The sequence below is a fragment of the Zonotrichia albicollis genome, chromosome 10 (assembly GCF_047830755.1).
Source record: "Zonotrichia albicollis isolate bZonAlb1 chromosome 10, bZonAlb1.hap1, whole genome shotgun sequence".
Taxonomy (NCBI): domain Eukaryota; kingdom Metazoa; phylum Chordata; class Aves; order Passeriformes; family Passerellidae; genus Zonotrichia; species Zonotrichia albicollis.
The window spans coordinates 13,217,502-13,234,946 of NC_133828.1; the positions used below are offsets into that span (position 1 = coordinate 13,217,502).

Below are 17,445 nucleotides of genomic sequence, written 5' to 3' on the forward strand. Positions count from 1 at the left end.
ATGATGGAGCTCAGTGGCTGTAGAATGGGACTCAAATCCCCAGGATTAAGCCTTTACTTTGCAAAGCGCTTGGTCTGTGAGACGGGCTGGGGAGGCTGTCCAGGCCTTTTTGTTCATTCTCTGTGCCCACCCCAGACACCAAGGGGAACAAGGGGCAGAAGACAGGGATGCCATCAGCTTGTTGGTCTGTTTTCACACCTCAGGGGCCTGGGATGTTCCAAGGAAACATCCACAAATAACACTATCTATCTATTTTGAATAAGGCACTGAGGACTTGGCCAGGCCAGCACTGTAACCTGCTGCCAAGGCAGCTTCTCACTGTCTGGCTATAAATCTGCGTCTGACATATGCATATGCCATGTTTTCCAGCTTTCTGGCTTTCTGTCCTTTATTTTTTAATTCCAGAATGATTACAGTTAAGGAATACTATCTCATCAAAATGCCTATCAGCACACTAGCTTGTAAACACTCATAATAAGAATGGCTAATAAAATACAGTTTATTAGCCAACCTTGTACAATATTTTTACAGCCTTTTCCACTCATCACTGAGGAAAAATAAATCCTTTGCAGCTGTTTTGAAGCTGGCATTGCCGCCAGCCTCCCTTGGTCTCACTTGTAACAAGCTGAGTAATTAAAGTCCTTATAGGAACACCAGGGTTTTTTATTGCCCACCCCAATCCAGTCCTCTGCTCTCTGACTCAGAGAGGAACTGCCACAAATATTGTTTCCTAAACAGATCAGCAACAAAACTTGCTTCTGTTGTGTTAAATGATGGAAAAATTCAGCAGCTCAGCAGCTTGAGTCCTTGTTTCCTGTGCCAGAATGCCAAGGAAAAATCCAGTGACCTCTCAGAAGTCTGGTGGATCAAAATCCCTGCTCAGGATTGTGGAAGAGCTGCCCATGAATCACTGGGGTCAAAATGGTAACAAGCAAATATCTGCAAGTGTGTAGGGTAGGGGGAAGCCTTCACTACAGGAAGTCCTTAGGAACCAGTCTGGAGTGATGGTGGGTAAATGATGATTTGTTTACGGTTAAAGCAAACTATAAACATTTTGTTTATATTTATGCCATGTTCTTGCTTGTTCTCAGCCACCAACTGAGCAAATGAACCACTACACAGAAACATTGTAAAAAGCTTAAACCACTGATTCAAAAGAGAATGTTTTCCTTAGTGGAAAACCATGCACAGGCTTCTCTAGAACAAGATGCTTTTTTTGTAGCAAAGTCTGTTTTTTCAAAGGTACTTGGTGAAGTCAATTATTATGATATATGGAGTTACATTCCATGAGGTAAACATAAAACCAAATGCTTGGCCATAAACATAAACCTCCTAAGTTTTCCTCCTCCTTCTGTCCTTTTATCTCTTTTTATTGCTACATTCAGAAGGATAAATTGGTAATTTATTGAAAAATGAATGGTAACATTTACCGAAGTGGCACTATTCACTACTCATTTTACTGTGAAGAGTCTGGTTTTAGGAGCATTTCCTTTATGTTTTTTAACACAAGCATAAACAAAAATGATCCTGAAAAGATGACCAAAGTTATTTTCTCTCTTAACTTGCTTCATTTAAAAAAAAAAAGAAGCACTTAAAGAAAGAAAGGAAGGAGGTTTCTTTGCAGAAATACTTTTCCTTATCAAGTTCTCAGTGTGGCAATCCAGCACTGCAGCCTGGAGGAGGTACTAGAGGTAAAGAGATGGGCCCAGGGCACCTGGGAACCAGCCAGAAAAAATTCTCAGCAGCTTCAGTCCAGGATCCTTATCCAGAGTAACAAAAATCTCTTTGACTCCAGGTACTAATTTAGACCATTGACCTGGCTAAGGCAGCCAGATCATTCAAGGGATTATCCCTCATTAGCACCCAAGCCTAGGGTACATTTACTACAGTAAATGCATTATTACAGTAAATTATACCTTCAGACACTGTTGCAGCACATGTCACAGTTGAGACAGCCACAATACACAGAGTAAAAAAATTACACTCTGTTCATCACTTGATAAGTTATTTCCTATTATCCCATTATGTACCCCAGGTGTCAAAATCAGTCTGGTTTGGACCAGGCAGTGTCTCCTTGTTGTTCTCAATGCTACACTGGGCTCCATCTCTGGCTGTACCTCATCTCCAAATCACATCAGGGTCACCATACAGTACATGTCACAGCTGAGACAGCCACGATACACAGAGCAGCACCATACACTACCAGAAGGCTTAAAGCATTTTACCCTTCTTGTCCTTCAGCCCAGCCTTTTATCCCCTGCTGTTGATGCCCTGCCCCTGTGTGCCCTCTGTTCCCTTTGGTGGTTGCTCAGTGCCCCTGGGCACTCCATGGCTCGTTCCCTTCAACAGCATTCACCTGTCCTGCACAGCTGTGCCCACTGGGGATGAGGCTGGGCCAGTCCCACTCCCAACCACCACAAACTCAGCCTACAGGACACTGCCAGCAGCCCTTAGCGCAGGGCAGGGTGTGCAGGGAAGGTGAATAACCACTAGCAGCACAATTTACATCGCTGACAAAAAGAAATAATCCTTCCTTGGGGTACAAAGCAGTGCCTGTGCTTGGGGGCCATGTGAGGAAGGTGCTGGGCAGCTATTTGGGTCAGATGGGCCAGGCTGGTTGCCCAGCTCTCCCTGAGGCTTGCCCTGCACAGGGGGTGACACATCCTTGGGGAGGAGCTCCAGGCTGCCACCCCCTCCAGCCCAGATCACAGTGATATGTGGTGCTGCTTATCACAGAATGCTCTAACTATGGATTCTAACACAGGTAAGCTTCTGAGAGCAAATCCTTGGTCTTCCCAAGGCTCTTCCTTCCCCAAACACCAATTACAGACTGAACTGAGCAACTGAAGGCATTCCTTGCGCTATTAGCACATTTTAATGAAACCCATCATATTAATATAGTAATTCAGCTGGACTGGAAACTGTCCACCTAAGACATCTGTGACTACACTCCTTATATTTTAATTCTTCCATTTCTACAGGGCAAATCACTCCTGCCTTCTGACATGCCCTGGAACTGAATAGACAGTGATAACTTTCTGTGGGACTGATAATTGAATTAAATCCATTCAGTTCCAGAACTTATCACAATTCAGAAGGAGGAAGTCTTTGTCAGCTGAACTTCCACAGGGCCTAATACTCTATATAATTTATATAATGACAAGTGTACGAAAATTGTATAGGATTTTTTTCTGTAAGAGCAGCATCCTGCATTGAGAGAAAGCATCTCATTATAAATACATCCTCTGAAGCACTCTAACAATCTAAAAATACAGCCTAAGAGTGAAGTCACACTGTATTTAGTCCCACAGTTTTCTATTTTATACAGTACTTATGCAACCCCATTCAGCAGATGCTTTAGGCAGTGCCCTTGAAGGACTCAGGCATCCTCTAAGTCATCCTCTCACCAGTGGACATGAGCACAAGTGCAGAATTTGGATTAGGTTCTCTGCATAAGGGGATTTTGTGCTGCTGCCCATTGCTCTGGGTTAATATCAGAGATGAAAAGCTGAACAGTGTGCATGGCACGGAAAGGCTGCAGGATTTGTTTCAGAGAATGACCCACAAAAAACCATGAGGCAATGAGCTTTACTCTTCAGCTGAGCCCCAGGGGCACTGCTGCTGAGCACAGCTCTGCAGGTCCTGGAAGCTTCAGAAAGGCCCTTGGAGAAAACATTTGTTAAAGGGAGGTGGGATACTGCAAGTCTAGAGATCAGGAGCTTTCTTGGGGAGATGCCACTGGCAAGGGATGGTTGTAGACAGAGAATGAGGGGTGGCTGGTCTCCAGGAAGGTGAACTTTGGCTCTGCAGGAATTCCAAGCATCCACCCAGTGCTTCCAAATCAAGCTTAATATAAGTCACAGTTAAAATAACTGGATGATCTAACTCAAGCCAGGAAAATGGGTGAGAAAAGGGTCTTCAACCAGCGTAACAACAGCTAAAGACAACTACCATTATTGACTGGGGAAATCTGTAATACCTCCTCCCCTCTACACAGGATGAGTTCTCAGACTGGCACCAGAAAACCATTTAAAAAAATTACATACAGTACTGCCCTTTAATCAGGGGTTTGAAAATCCAACCAGTGTGGAAGTGGCTTTCTCTTGCCTCACATTTCTGATTCAACGCTGGGAGAAGCCCTTCTGTTGAGTTAATCCTGATCTGCTGAAGATGATACATTAAATCAACACCTGTCAGTTTTCGGTAATTTCTCAAAGGGAACGGCCTTTGTGATGGATTTTCTCTGGCGAGGAATGTAACAGAAAGGAATTGTGGTAAATGAAGGAATTCTGCTGAAAAGCCACTCCCAATTTAAAGTAGATAATGAACACCAGAGCTATTGTGAAAGCAATTAATTCTAATCACTTACCAGACAATAAAATTTAATTATGGGTTCTTTGAAAACTAAAAACCCAACAATTATTCTTAATAGGCTTTTCTTGATGGCAGATAGAGAGCAGAATTTGTTGAGGCTGGTTTTCCTGCAGTTAATTTTTTTAAAAATCAGCTTTCAGTTAAGGATGCCTAGGCTTACATTAATATATAAACCAGAGCTGTTGTGCTAAGTTAAGATCCCACAAGACAGAAAAACAATCTTCAAGGAACTCCTCAATATGCTTTTATATAATTGGCATTCTCCTCTCTGCTGAGGTCTCAGATCTTTGTTATCTGTCCAGGGGTGCTTTCAGCTCAGAACAGCAGGATGTCTCCAGCTTCAATTCAGGCACATTCTTGGTAGTAATTATGGAAATTACAAGTGTTTGTTTTGCCATGCAAACATTTAGGTGCCGTTTAGGTGAGGAGTGCCAGTGGTGTGGCCCAGGCCACAGCAAAAGCAGGTGACTCCTGCTCTATGTCAATGTAGCTGTGGTCTATCCACTTTCTTCCTACAGCAGGTACTGCTTCAATTTCAGACAGAAAATTACCTACTCTCCTCCAGTCTAGCTGTCTCAGCCAGCCTGAGCTACATGAGGACAGCATAAAGGTGGAGAAGGACCATCCCTGGTATTTCTCATTTTGATGTCCTGCTCACCTGTTTCTCTCCCAACCAGCTACAGAGCACAACTGCTCTGGCACCTGAAATAGCTTCCAAACCCCTCAAAATCTAACAAGATGTGAGGCAGTTCTGTGTACAAGAAGTTACTGAAAATCCTTTACTAGAAACATAAACTAAAAAATTTAGAATTTCCCCAATGAGTTTAATGTCAATCCATCTTGCCCTGTAGACTCTGTGCCCTTTGAGGCTTGTGTCCTCAGGGTTTGCTTTTTCTGTTTCATGTGGTGAATGGCATTACTATCCTGAGTGTCTGGGATAACTCAGGCATGCTCCTCCTCCTCAGCACTATGGTAGCACCTCTTTGCTTACCCTGCTAAGCTCACAGCCACGTTTTGTGTTCTGTATGAAAACAGCACAGGGATGCTCCTCTCACAGCACTGCTCCTGAGGCACCAGGTGCTTGGGGATCCAAATGAGCTAAGCTGCAAACCAGATAAATTCTGGCATCTCTATTGCTCTAGGAAGAGCACTAAAAAAATCTCAGCACTCAAAAAATCTTATATCCTTCTGGATATACTAGGAAGTCAGCCCTGCTGGCAGTAAGAACACACTATTTATGTCCTTTCAGCTGGTTATGTCAATGCATTCAAAATTTAACCATAGGCTCAGGTTTGACCCTCAGCAAAGGTCACATTTTGACCACTTCACCTCCACCATTTTGTCTCCCATGAATCCTGACAGGCAGCAAACACTTCAGCCCATGCCCTGAGATGCTTAGTCAGAACATAACCCACTTTTCTAAGAGTTATTCCCGGTGCTTCTGTCAGAAGGGGATGGATTGTAATGCCTCTCAAAGACAGTGAATAGCAGAGGGACATTTTAAGCTAGAATGAGGTCCCATTAGTAGAAGAGATCTTGAAGGAGAAGAGCTTGGCAACATTTAGTAATGCTCAGGAAGTCAGAAAAAAGAACAAGATTATCTAGAGCTGGAAGAGGAAATATTTTTCCTGAAAAGGCACCTGATTCTCCCTATGAATATCTTGGGTGATCATTTAGCCCAGAGGCTAAAAGTAGTGTAAAATCAGCGCAGCAACATTATGCTGGCTTTGCACTAGTGCAAGCAACTCCATAGAGACTTCCAAAATTCCATATCCGTAAGAAACTTCTCGGTATATTGTGGCATTCACATTCTCTGAAAAAAATCCCTTTGCCCAGTATTTTTCTCCTGGGAAGCTGAGGAGCCTCAGAGAAAAGGGAAACAATTCTTATCTCATTTGCTTCTCCTGTGTTGTGCTCATGTGGAATGTGTTTGGAGATTGTTTACCCACAGGTGATTGTTTTATTGGACTCTGCTGTGAGTTGTTTTGGCTCTTTGGCCAATCAGGGCCAAGATGTGTCAGGACTCTTTCCAGAGTCATGAGTTTTTATTATTATCTTTTTAGCATTCAGTAAGTTTCCTTTCTGTATTCTTTAATATAATATAGTATAATAAAGAAATGAATTAGCCTTCTGAGAACATGGAGTCAGATGCATCATTCCTGCCTTCCTCAGGACATCCCCTGCTAATACAATAGTATATGAGTAAAAAAACTGGCTTTTAATAAGAGGAAACGTTCCCTGGAAGGATGAATTCTGACAGAACTGCAAACCCTTGGCACTCCTTGCAGCTCCTTGCAAAACAGCTGCACTTGCCACCCTTGGATATTGTTTCAGACAATCCAGAGCATTCATCCAAGATTACGGTAATCCCAAAGCACTAGCATTACTCCCTAGCAATTATTCATTGTTTCCCAAAAGTTCATTATCATAAAGCTTGAACATGATTTGCAACAAATGCTTTTGTCTTTCAGTTTCATCGTTACAAACTGCCCTAAATTAAAAGGGTTTATCTCAAGTGGTACTATCAGCCTGCAGAATTCAATATATTTTAATTACGAGGATGAGTGAGAGTTGAGCCTTCTTAGATAATGACAAAATGTTCTCCATTTAATTAGGCAACATCAAAAGGTTCATATTTAAATACTCTTCAATGTAAAGGTGAAATAAATACTATAGCATAACTAGATTATTGAAATCTAGTTATGCCATATTGAAATGCCATATGAAATCCCTGACAAGGGGGAGAGAATGATGCATCCAACTCCATCTTATCAGAAGGCCAATTAATTACTTTATTATACTATATCATTCTATACTAGATTACATTACATCTATACTGAATCTGCCAAGCACTCAACTCTGCACACACTGCCCAGAATCTCCTGACTGTCAGCTGACAGTCCCAAAACACACTTGGACCTGACAGGCCAAGGAAACAAAACACCATCACTTTGGGTGTTTTGCATTCCAAATTGCATTCTACTTTAGCACAACACAGGCACAGCAAATGATAAGAATTGTTTTTTCTTTCTCTGATGTTCAGAGAATGTGAAACCCAGAAATATTCTTGGGAAGAATTGTGCCTTGCTTTTCTGTGTGAAGAGAAATGTGGTGATACTAGATTATTCCTTATAAATTACATTATGCAGTGGTAGACATCGGGATGCAGATGGAAGAAAAACAGAGGGTTTGGGAACTCTTTGGCAGGTGACTGGTGTAGCAGAGCAGATTTCCATGTCCTGCAGATGGCTAATGCTGTAGTGTTCATATGTTTCACATGGCATGGCCCTCCTGCCCATGCAGAGCTGGCAGCAGCAGCACCATGGCATGGAAGATTCCCAAGGCCCAGGCTGCTCTGACTATGGCTTGGAATTAAAAACACTGTGAACAGAAGGAGCCAGAGGTCCTCTCTCATTTACCAGCTCATGTGGGCTGTGGCATGAGCCCACCCTCCTGCCAGTGTTTGCTGGCACCAGGCTGGCACACAGGCAGCAGGTGTGCATCGAGGCTCAGCACAGCACACACTGCAGCTGTGGGGCTTGGTACTGTGGTAACTTCCAATCTTCCCCACCTTTATAGAGCCCTTTACTGCAAAGATACAGAGGTGCTGAGCTCCCAGGCAGACTCTTAGATGTGTCTAATGCAAGCACAAATGGACTTTTAAACCTTGGGAGTGCAAAATATACATGGTGCGTGGGGGAAGGAAAAGAAGATGCCCTAAAGGCTGTGGCAACATCCAGTCCAGGAAATCCAGCAACCTGCAAGTCAAGCAAGACTCATTTCTCTGCTCACTGCCCAGAGCTCTTTCAGATCATGGAGTCATTTCTACTTGGTTGTTTCCTAGGACTGTCACAAACCTGACTTTGACTGTTTTAATGGCCTCAGAGCAAAGAGCTTTCCTCAAGTTTTTCAGAAGGTTTTTTCTTTTATTTATATAAAGAATACACTTTCATCATGCTGTGCTTTAAGAGCTCTATCAGGAAAGCAGAAAGAGGTAGTGCTGAATTGTCCAACCTCTTACATTCTTTTCTTTTTCTGCTTTCAATAAGCTGAACTATCCCAGCCTTGCTACTAACCTGTGCAGAGGCCGCCTGAACAATTCCCAAGGGATTTAAAGGGTGCTAACTTCAGAAGAGTAAAGCCAGGAAGGTGATCAACTGGAGAAAGAGCCTGACTTCAATATTCAACAGTGCCTCCTGGGAAATCAAGCCTCCAGAGCTTCCCATCATTCAGCACACTTGGAGAACTATCCTCCAAAGTGTGCTCAGCAGACTGACTACTGAGAAAAAAAACCCCACTGTTCCTAAAAATTAGTTCCCTTTATATTTCATCAGGGCTCTTGTCACCATTTCTTGTGCTTATCTCAAAAGTTGTGCTTTGTTCTGTCTCTTATACCTTCATGAATCTCTTTTATCAGCTCTCTTTTAAGACAGTAAAAAAGAGTAAAATTATTTGAGTGCTCGTAGATTAGGATATTTCTTAACTCTGAACTGCCTCCTCTTTCATCTGTCATTGTCAACCTCCCCAAGATTAATAAGAAAAAGACATTTGTAAGAGAGAATCCGCTGAGAGCAGAGATGAGCTTGGTACAAAGGATACTAATTGTAACTTTTTTTTAGCTCTGCATTGATCCCAACAGCTGTAGATACTTAAAAATCTTTTCCTATAGTGTCCGCACAAAAAAAGAAAGGCACATCAAGAAAAAAGTTCAGCCAAGCATCACTGTGGGCCTGAAGTAAGCTGGAGGATGATTTCTTGACTCCTTCTGACCATGACAGAAGTTGAAGTTTCATCCTGCATCAATCAAAGCAATGGGGAGAGAGGAGAGGAGACACCAAAAGGAGATGGAGCAAAGGCAGGAAAGGGGATGGTGTGTGTACAGAGAGGGGAAAGGGCTCAGAGTTTAGCACCAGCAGCAAAACATCAACATTACTGCACAATTACAGTACTCAGAGTGTATCCAGCCCTGGTGTGTTTTTCTACAGGATTCCACTCCAATTGTATGGACACCAAAGGAGCTGAGGATGAAGTACCTGCAGCTGCTGCAGCAACAGGAATGTGTTACAGGGATACAGCCATACTGTCAGCTAACTGGCACAGCAACACTGCTTCACAAAGCTGAATTAACAGCAAAGTTTTCCTATTCTTCCAGAACTGGCAGCCCCTTTATAAAAGTTCCCATGTCTCCAATATTTGTTAGCCCGCTGCTCTATCTTCTGTCTCCTCAGCTGCATTTCACAAGTCTGTTTGAGGGGATCAGGGCTTCTCCCTGCTCTGGAACACACACAGCTGGAGTCCTTGTCCTCCTGCTCTTTTCCCAGCACCTCCTCACCTCTGAGGCATTTCAGCAGCTCTGCACTAAATGATGTGGTCACTGTCACATGTAAAAATGATGGTTTCTTAACACACCAGTGTTCACCAATGCTTTAAAAAGAAGACTCAAAAAAAGGGCAGAATCTGGCCATGCAGAATTTAAGAATGAGTGGCTGTCACAATCCGGCCATTTATTTCATTTTCAACTCATAAGGTGAGTGACAAAACAAAAGAAGAACAAGAGAATACAGATGTTTTAAGATATTGCTTTTTTCTCTACTAGAGGTGAAAGCAGGGTGGGTGGATGTGAGATGACACCAGCTGCTAATGGGATTTTTGCCACTGAAGAAACATGAACAGGTTGCCTTTGGAGGGCTGCTTCATTAACCACCATTAGTCACTCATTTCACAACTGAATGGGTGAACAATTGACGCCTTTGGGCTCTTCTGGAGTTTTGGTCGGTTTGGGGGTTTATGTTGTTGTTGTTGTGAGTTTTTCTAATAACATCTCCATTCTAAAAGTGCAAAGCTCTCCCTGTGCACAGCAGGCAGAGTTGTGTTCATCACAAAATATAGTACTGAAGAAACATCATGAAAAGAACACTAGGGATGGCAACCAGAAATAAAGTCTGGCTCAAAAATTGGTCTTGGCAGTTGGCACCTAGAGTTCAGAGTCCCTTGGTAACTGAAGGCAATCACAGACTCTACTCATACCTTTGCTCATACCAGGAACAGCTCTCATCAGATTTTATAGCCTGCTTGATAGGTTTCAGCATTAATTAAAAATTAAAAAAAAAAAAAAAAAAAAAAAAAAAACCCAAAAAACAGAAAACCTCTTCACCTTGATTCTCCTACACACTCAAAGCTTCTTGGGAGCACACAGAAGAAGTAGCCCAGGTTTGATCCTCTCATCCACTGGAAGAAAACATTCCAGTTCAGCTTACTCTAGCAAGTATCAGAGAAGTTGTCCAGCTTTGGATGCTCCCAGCTCCTGGGTGTGCTGTGTGCATCCTGCAGGCCAAGCATGACAGATACATGCTCCTCAGCTGCTCCAGGTTTAGAGAAGGCCCTGCATGTGCTGCAGGACACAGAGCTGCTGAGGTCTGCTCTGCAGACAGCCAAGGAAAACACACCTCCACATGCTACAGCAGGGATCTGCTCCACACACAGCAGCTGAAGGTGCTGCCAGAGCTGAAAAGGTGGAATGGAAATGAAAGGGTCATTGAACTGGGAGGGGGTAAAGCACTGCAACACTTTCACTTCATTTTCAAAGGATTTGATTTTAATGCCCACAATCACGGCACAAAGTGTTGGACAGCAACATGTGGGAAGTCTTTGGGGAGTTCTCCCCTTTTGAAGGCAGAAACAAGGCTGAGAAAGAGTCTTTATGATACAGGGAGAGACACCTGAATTCACAATATTGAATGAGAATGTAAAAAACAGTAATGATAATAGCCTGAAGGACTGAGCAGAACTTTGGAGCAATTCTAGGACACACACATGCAGCCTTTTTCTCCCATCAAATCTGCAGGCTGAAAAAAACCAAACAAAAGCAAAATACATGGAAAGATGGTTAGGTGGATGATCTGAAATCTACTTTCTTTTGAGACACCAGAAGCAGTAAGATTGCAGGCTGGAGAGAGTTCTATGCAGCGTTCCCTTTGTCAGTCTGTCTGTAGTGGAAGAGACTCCTGGAGTCCAATTTTCCAGAGTATTTGAGAGCTTCAGCAAAAAGCTTTGTCACCTGTCAATACAAAGCAGAGGAGGAGTGAGCATTGCAAAGGCTGCATGACAGAGCAGGCTCCACACTTCTGCCCTGCCACCCTGAAACTTCCTGGTGCAGCTCCAGTCCTCGAGTTCATCCAAATCAATACCAATTTCAAGGTGGCTGGGCACAGGATATGCTCCAGCCTCTGGAGCCTGTGTGTCCAGCTGCAGAGATGCAGATGTGCCCAGGCTTCCTTTGCAAGACAGCTCTGTCCTATGAGAGCTGTTGTTTACAGCCCAAATGTAAAGAGAACCAGGCTTGTTTTCCTCTCTCAGACTCAGAGATTAAGACTCTACAATCCAAACAGTTCAGTGAAAGGCATCAAGCAGGTGTGGTAATAAATTTTGGCTGGGGACCTTTGTTGTGGTAGCCAGAAGGTGCTTTGCTAGTAGGCAATGATGCATCTTCAATTCCCCATTCCTGCTAACCATGCCTGGACATCATCCTGTGAACCTTCAGCTTGTCATTCTCCCTGCCTCCACTCATTCCAACCACAGCAGAAGCTTTTGAACAGCTGGACACCAGCTCAAGGCACTGGGCTCTATGTCACCAGTGGGAGTTTGGCTGCTGTGCTTAATGAGAACCAGATGAGGCTCTTTTGTGACAGTCAAAGCCCCTTGCAAAGGAAGGCAAGGTGCTGCTGGCAGCAGGAGTCCCACCTTGCATTCCCTAATATTTATTCCCTATCAGTGTGTGAAGAGCTTTGTCAGGAGCTACATAAAACCCACAGGGACTGTGTGGTGGTTTGACCAGGAAGGAGTGGGAATTCTGGGATGCTGTGGTCAAACCAATGGATGTTTGGAGTTTGATACTGACACCTGGTGTAGCCAGTGGGGTTTGGACACACCTCCGAGAATACACAGGGGTTAAAAAGCAGAGCTCTGCCCCTGGCAGGCTCTCTTGGGACGTCAAGGCGAAGAGGTCAGATCTTCCCCCCGTCCAGCCGCTGCTGCTGGGCGGGGGAGGGGCAGCCACGTGGTAGGCCCTGGGCCTGGACAGAGATGGGAGGTGAGGAGGCCCTCGAGGATGGAAGGGTGGAAGATCCCAGGGAGTCAGCCCTCGGGCAGCCATCCCCCCCCACCCCCCCAGGAGGGAGAGAGAGAGAGCCGGCGACACCGAATGTGATAGCAGCTGGCCCAGGAGGAGAAGGGGGGGGGAAGAGTGCCCGGCCGGAGCGGCAGCGTGTGTGGGAGTGCCGCAGCTCCGGGACAGAGACTGAAAGTTTTAACCCCTTTCTTTCATGATTGGGGCCTTGCAAAAATGCTAATCCTCCTCAAAGCTGAATAAGAAGGGAGATAAGAGATGAGATGAGACAAGGACCTGGCCCGAAGAACGTGGAGATGATTGAATGGGGAGAGACGATTTGGAGTGGCCTTTTGGCTGGACTTTTCTTGTGGCCATGGACTCAGTTGTTCCTGTGACACAGAGACTGCACTTAGGGGGAAGCAGTGGCTCAGAACCAGGAGGGTTCATCGTGAGGACCCCCCGGCCCCAGGGGGTTGGAAAAATATGGGGGGGACAGATGTCCCAAAGCAGAGACTGTGCCTTTTTGGAGTGAGACAAGGCATCCTTGAAAGACAGCCCTAAAAGCACCTCTGGCCATGCGCAGTGGTGAGAGCACTGGGCATGGAAGGAAGATGTCACGAGCGGCAAAAGGACTTTTTTCCGGGCGGTGCCGAAGTGACAGGGAAGCACACGAGGTTTCAGTGTGTTTCCAGGGGAAGCCTATGGAACAAGAAGGACTCCTTTCCTCTTCATGAACTGAAGTTTGAGTATACTAAAATGTGGGGCCAGGCTGGGCAGTTGGTGTTTTGGGAGAATGTATCGGATTGGGAAAGTCAGGTAGTGGGGAGGAGGAAAGTGGTTTTTGTAAGGTTTTCAATTTTTTTTTTTTTTCTTTTCCTTATAGTTTTTCCCTATTTTCCTGTAGTTTAGGTAATAAAGTGTTCTTTATGTTTAAGCTAAAGCCTGTTTTGCTTATTCCTGGTCACATCTCACAGCAGACACCAGGGTGAGGGCATTTTCATGGGGGGCACTGGCTCTGTGCCAGGCTCAAACCATGACAGACTGCCAACTGGGACTGCAACAGGACAGGCAGCAATTCCACCTGGATGGCTCTTCTGAACTGGACTGCCCCAAGGATCACTCAAGAAAGCACACCTACATCCTGCTGTAAGGTTTAAGGAGCATACCAGGATATTATTTCACTAAAAAGCACTTCCCATGCCTAATTTCAAGATGTTACATGCAACCCTGTGTGAGATGTTTGCTCTGAAGTGACAATGATGCAGCAACAATTTCAGCTGCACAATGCAGGACTCAAGACTTCAGAATTTGTATTTTTTTTGTTGGGTTTTGTTTTACTCAGAGCAATGTCATTTTATATAGTAGCAAAAAGAAGATATATTTGAACTGTACCATGATTTTCAGATACATTATTTGTCAAAGATAATGAGGGTCCAAACAGACTGGAATTTACAGTCACAAGGGCTTGGAAGCTCTGAAGGCTCTTATGTCTAAGAGGAGAAAGAACAATATGGGAAATACCTTGAAGTTGGTGAGCAGAGCAGTCCCAGTGTCAATAGCCATCCTTCTGATCACATAATTATCATGGAGAAACCTGGTGCTGCTGTTGGGCAGGTTAATCACCAGATCTACCTTCCCATCCCTCAGCAGCCTGAAGAGACAAGGCACAAGACAGTGTGACAGTCTGTCCTTCCTAATAAAAACCTCAAATTAACAGCATAGGCAAGCAGCTAAACAACCCTGAAAAACGTCATTTGAGCTTAGTCTTTGCTCAAGAAACAAGGGAGGAGGGGTTAAAGCACTAAGCTTTATTCAGGATTTTGGATTTATTTCAGTCCTAGTCAGGAATGCAAAGCAATATTCAGCCTTGATACAGCTCAGCACAACTGAGATGTTTATTTAGCCTTTTAATGACAGTCAGTCATGCTTCAGTTAAAGGCATGACTCTCACTCAGGTAAAGGCATGACTGACTGTCATTAAAAGGCTAAATATTCAGATTTCATGTATCCTTGTATGCAAAAATAGCATGGAGCAATACATGTAAGCCATACTAAACAGGACTGTGCAATGAGATGCTCATTAAGCTGAAACCTCCCTGCTGTGGCATCTCCAGACAGAATCAGATAAACCAAAACTTCTGGATTGAATTCAAAGCCCCATTAAATCCCTACCATTGATCTCAACAGGACCATCAATTTACCCCTTGCATTTGCTGTCCTGGACTGTAAGCACACATTGGACAAGGTGGGTTGATCTCTTACCTCCTGACTGAAGGGAGGTTGGGATTCTGGCTCTCCTGTGATGGCCATGCCACAGGATTTGCTGGGATGCCATTAGCATTGAGCCAGGCTGAGGTTGCTTCTGTGGCATAAAGCTGTCCCAGGAAAAGAAGGGATATTTATTATGTACTTCACAACACCAAAACTTTTCATAGAGCTCATCTGGGCCTGACCCAACACATAGCCTTGTTGTCAGAGCTGATTTTGGAGGGCATTTTTCATAACAGGGATGTCCCTCCATATAGAGAGACATACAGAGAACAGAACAACCTTCCCAACTTTCTGTTATCTGTGATTTCCTGATGGATGATAGTCAGTGAATGCTAGCAGCACTTCCAGAAGCAGTGAAGTGGCTTAGGAAAACCTAAATCCCTGTGACTTCCAATAGGGCTTAAGTTCAATCACTTGTATTTTTTTTTTTTTGCCATGTTTATTTTCTTTTTAATGCCTAGTGCTAAGTTTTGAAAAGCTGAACTCTCAGCAATCTTCTGTGGCTGTGCTGCTTTTCCATAGACATATGGGTGCAAAATACAGAGGAGTTACAAGAGTGATGTAAACACCACAAAGTTCATCTATCTGCAGTCTGTGAGTGTCACTGAAAATGCAGCACTACACAGATATACTCCATACAAAAGGGCTTTCCTTCCTTGTCTCCTGCCATACATGGCATCCCATTGGCATTTTTATTTCTTGGAGAAGCTGGGGGAGTGTATAATGTCACCTTGGCTGCAGAGCCAAGGTGTTTCCTTCCCTCACACCAATATTCTCAATTAAACAAACATGAAAACTTTTAATTGGGTCGTACCCGCTGACTTTATGGATCACTCAGCTAAAAATCCCTCTTGTACACTGAAAACACCCTTTTATTCTCTATCCCCAAAGGAACTCCAACGTTTCTGTAGCAGGCTGAGGACATGTGAGATTTTGAAAGCTCTCCAGTTTTAACTAAGTGGAGCCACCTACCTTGAAGCCTTTCTCATGCAGCAGTTCTGCTACACTGAGGAACCCGGGGCGGAAGGACTCCTGAAAAAGGACATTTTTTAGATATAGCACCAAAGGTAGGATTTGGAACAGTACATCTTTGGGCAACGTGAAGCTCCTGTCCACTGTGCTAAGAGGCAAATTCCCCTTTCTGTGCTGAGTGTGTGCATGGACAGAAATGTCTACACGTGCATGTACAGCACCATTCCCAAGAAAACTGTCTGGATCCTGAAGCCCAAGTGACTCTGAACTAAGATATATTGTGTTACACCACAGTAAGTGTTCCCATACTAAGTCAGACTGCAACCACTAAAGATTTGCTACTTTATATTAAATATCTGAGCAATTTCCTTCTCAAATACACCAACTAGAGTCTTCTCAGCTGTTAATTAAATATATTTTCAATCATTGCTCAAACATTTGCTTTCTTTTCTGGCAGATGAGCTATATGGATGGTTTTGGGCTGCCTGTGAGTGCTCTGTTTGCACACTCACACAAATAAGACCTTGTGCATGTGTGAGTGCATTTCTAAGTGGGAATATGGAAATGGAGTCAGGAGGCTAGGATGCCACATTCCCATAAGGACCTGAATGCCTGACTTACAGCACCTCTGAAAGATTGTTTATAATGCATTTTCAGACTCAACATCATTTAGAAAGGTACAACCACCTCCTGCAGACATCTCCACTTGAACAGGCTGTTTTAGATAACAGGTGAGAGAAAGTATCAGCCTAAGTATCTTGGGGATGTTGAAGGTACAGCAATGCAAATATCACATACAACACATGCCCTTCTCACTCCCAAGGCGAGCCAAACCTTGCTTTTAACCTTAGCCTGCTCTGGTCTCACATACATTTGCAAGTAAGATTATTACAAGCTCCCTTGTTCCTGCTGGAGCTCCTGATAGCTTAACCTTTATGGATGAGAGAGCAATATCCTGAAGGGTCAACAATTTCCTAAGAAGAAAAGAACTAAACAGGGTTTTGTTTTTTTCCTGAGCACTCATTCTGAAAGCCATCTCATTCTGTACATTAGCTGGAAAATATAAATATACAGTGTGACAGGGCTGGCAGCTTCCCAGTCAGAGAGAGTGGTTCTGCCTTCTGGTCAGGGGTGTTGGCTTTCACAACAGTATTATAAACTTCTATCAAACATGTACTGAACACTTGTGACACATAAAACAGCCTCTCTATGAAAAGAAATTACAGCTGTCAGCTTGCATTGGAGCAGCCTCAGATTTACAAGCTGGCTGAAATAACCTGTGTAAGGAAGCATTAGTTACTAAAGGTGAAAAGTACAAGCAGATTTACTTAGTGGAAGGTATTTATTGTAGGAGAATTGCCTTTTTTTTCCTTTATCTGAAAAGTTCCATTTCTTATAACCCCTCATGTTTTCCAGCAAACCTTGCTGTTTGTAAAGAACTACATCCTTAGCTCATTCAATACAGATACATCAGTTCTCACTGAGATCCAGCTCAAAATGAAGCCAACCCATCTCCTGTGAGAATCTTGGATCTGTATCCAAACCCACAGTGGAGGATGCAAAAATTCTGGTGTGTAAGGAACCAAGGTAGAAGGTTACCTTGAAACAACAGACTTGGAGTGCCAGGATTTAAAAATAAAATACTCTATTAATGCTTTCTGCATCTTGTGTGTAAGACAGATGCACTCCATCCCAGAGATATGATTGAATAGCCCAATCAG

At 43.8% G+C, this 17,445-nt stretch overlaps 1 protein-coding gene across 1 annotated transcript in view; it reads right to left on the minus strand.

The window, feature by feature from the left end:
- Positions 1–10,843: 10,843 nt before the first annotated feature.
- Positions 10,844–17,445, minus strand: part of CPS1 (carbamoyl-phosphate synthase 1) — an 84,699-nt gene continuing 78,097 nt past the window's right edge. Inside the window, exons 34-37 of the mRNA XM_005486885.3 lie at positions 15,725–15,784; positions 14,744–14,856; positions 14,003–14,132; positions 10,844–11,431 (exon numbers count right to left, since the gene is read on the minus strand). Coding sequence (XP_005486942.2) covers positions 11,333–11,431; positions 14,003–14,132; positions 14,744–14,856; positions 15,725–15,784 — 402 coding nt within the window. The 3' untranslated portion in view covers positions 10,844–11,332. The remainder of the gene's footprint in view (positions 11,432–14,002; positions 14,133–14,743; positions 14,857–15,724; positions 15,785–17,445) is intronic.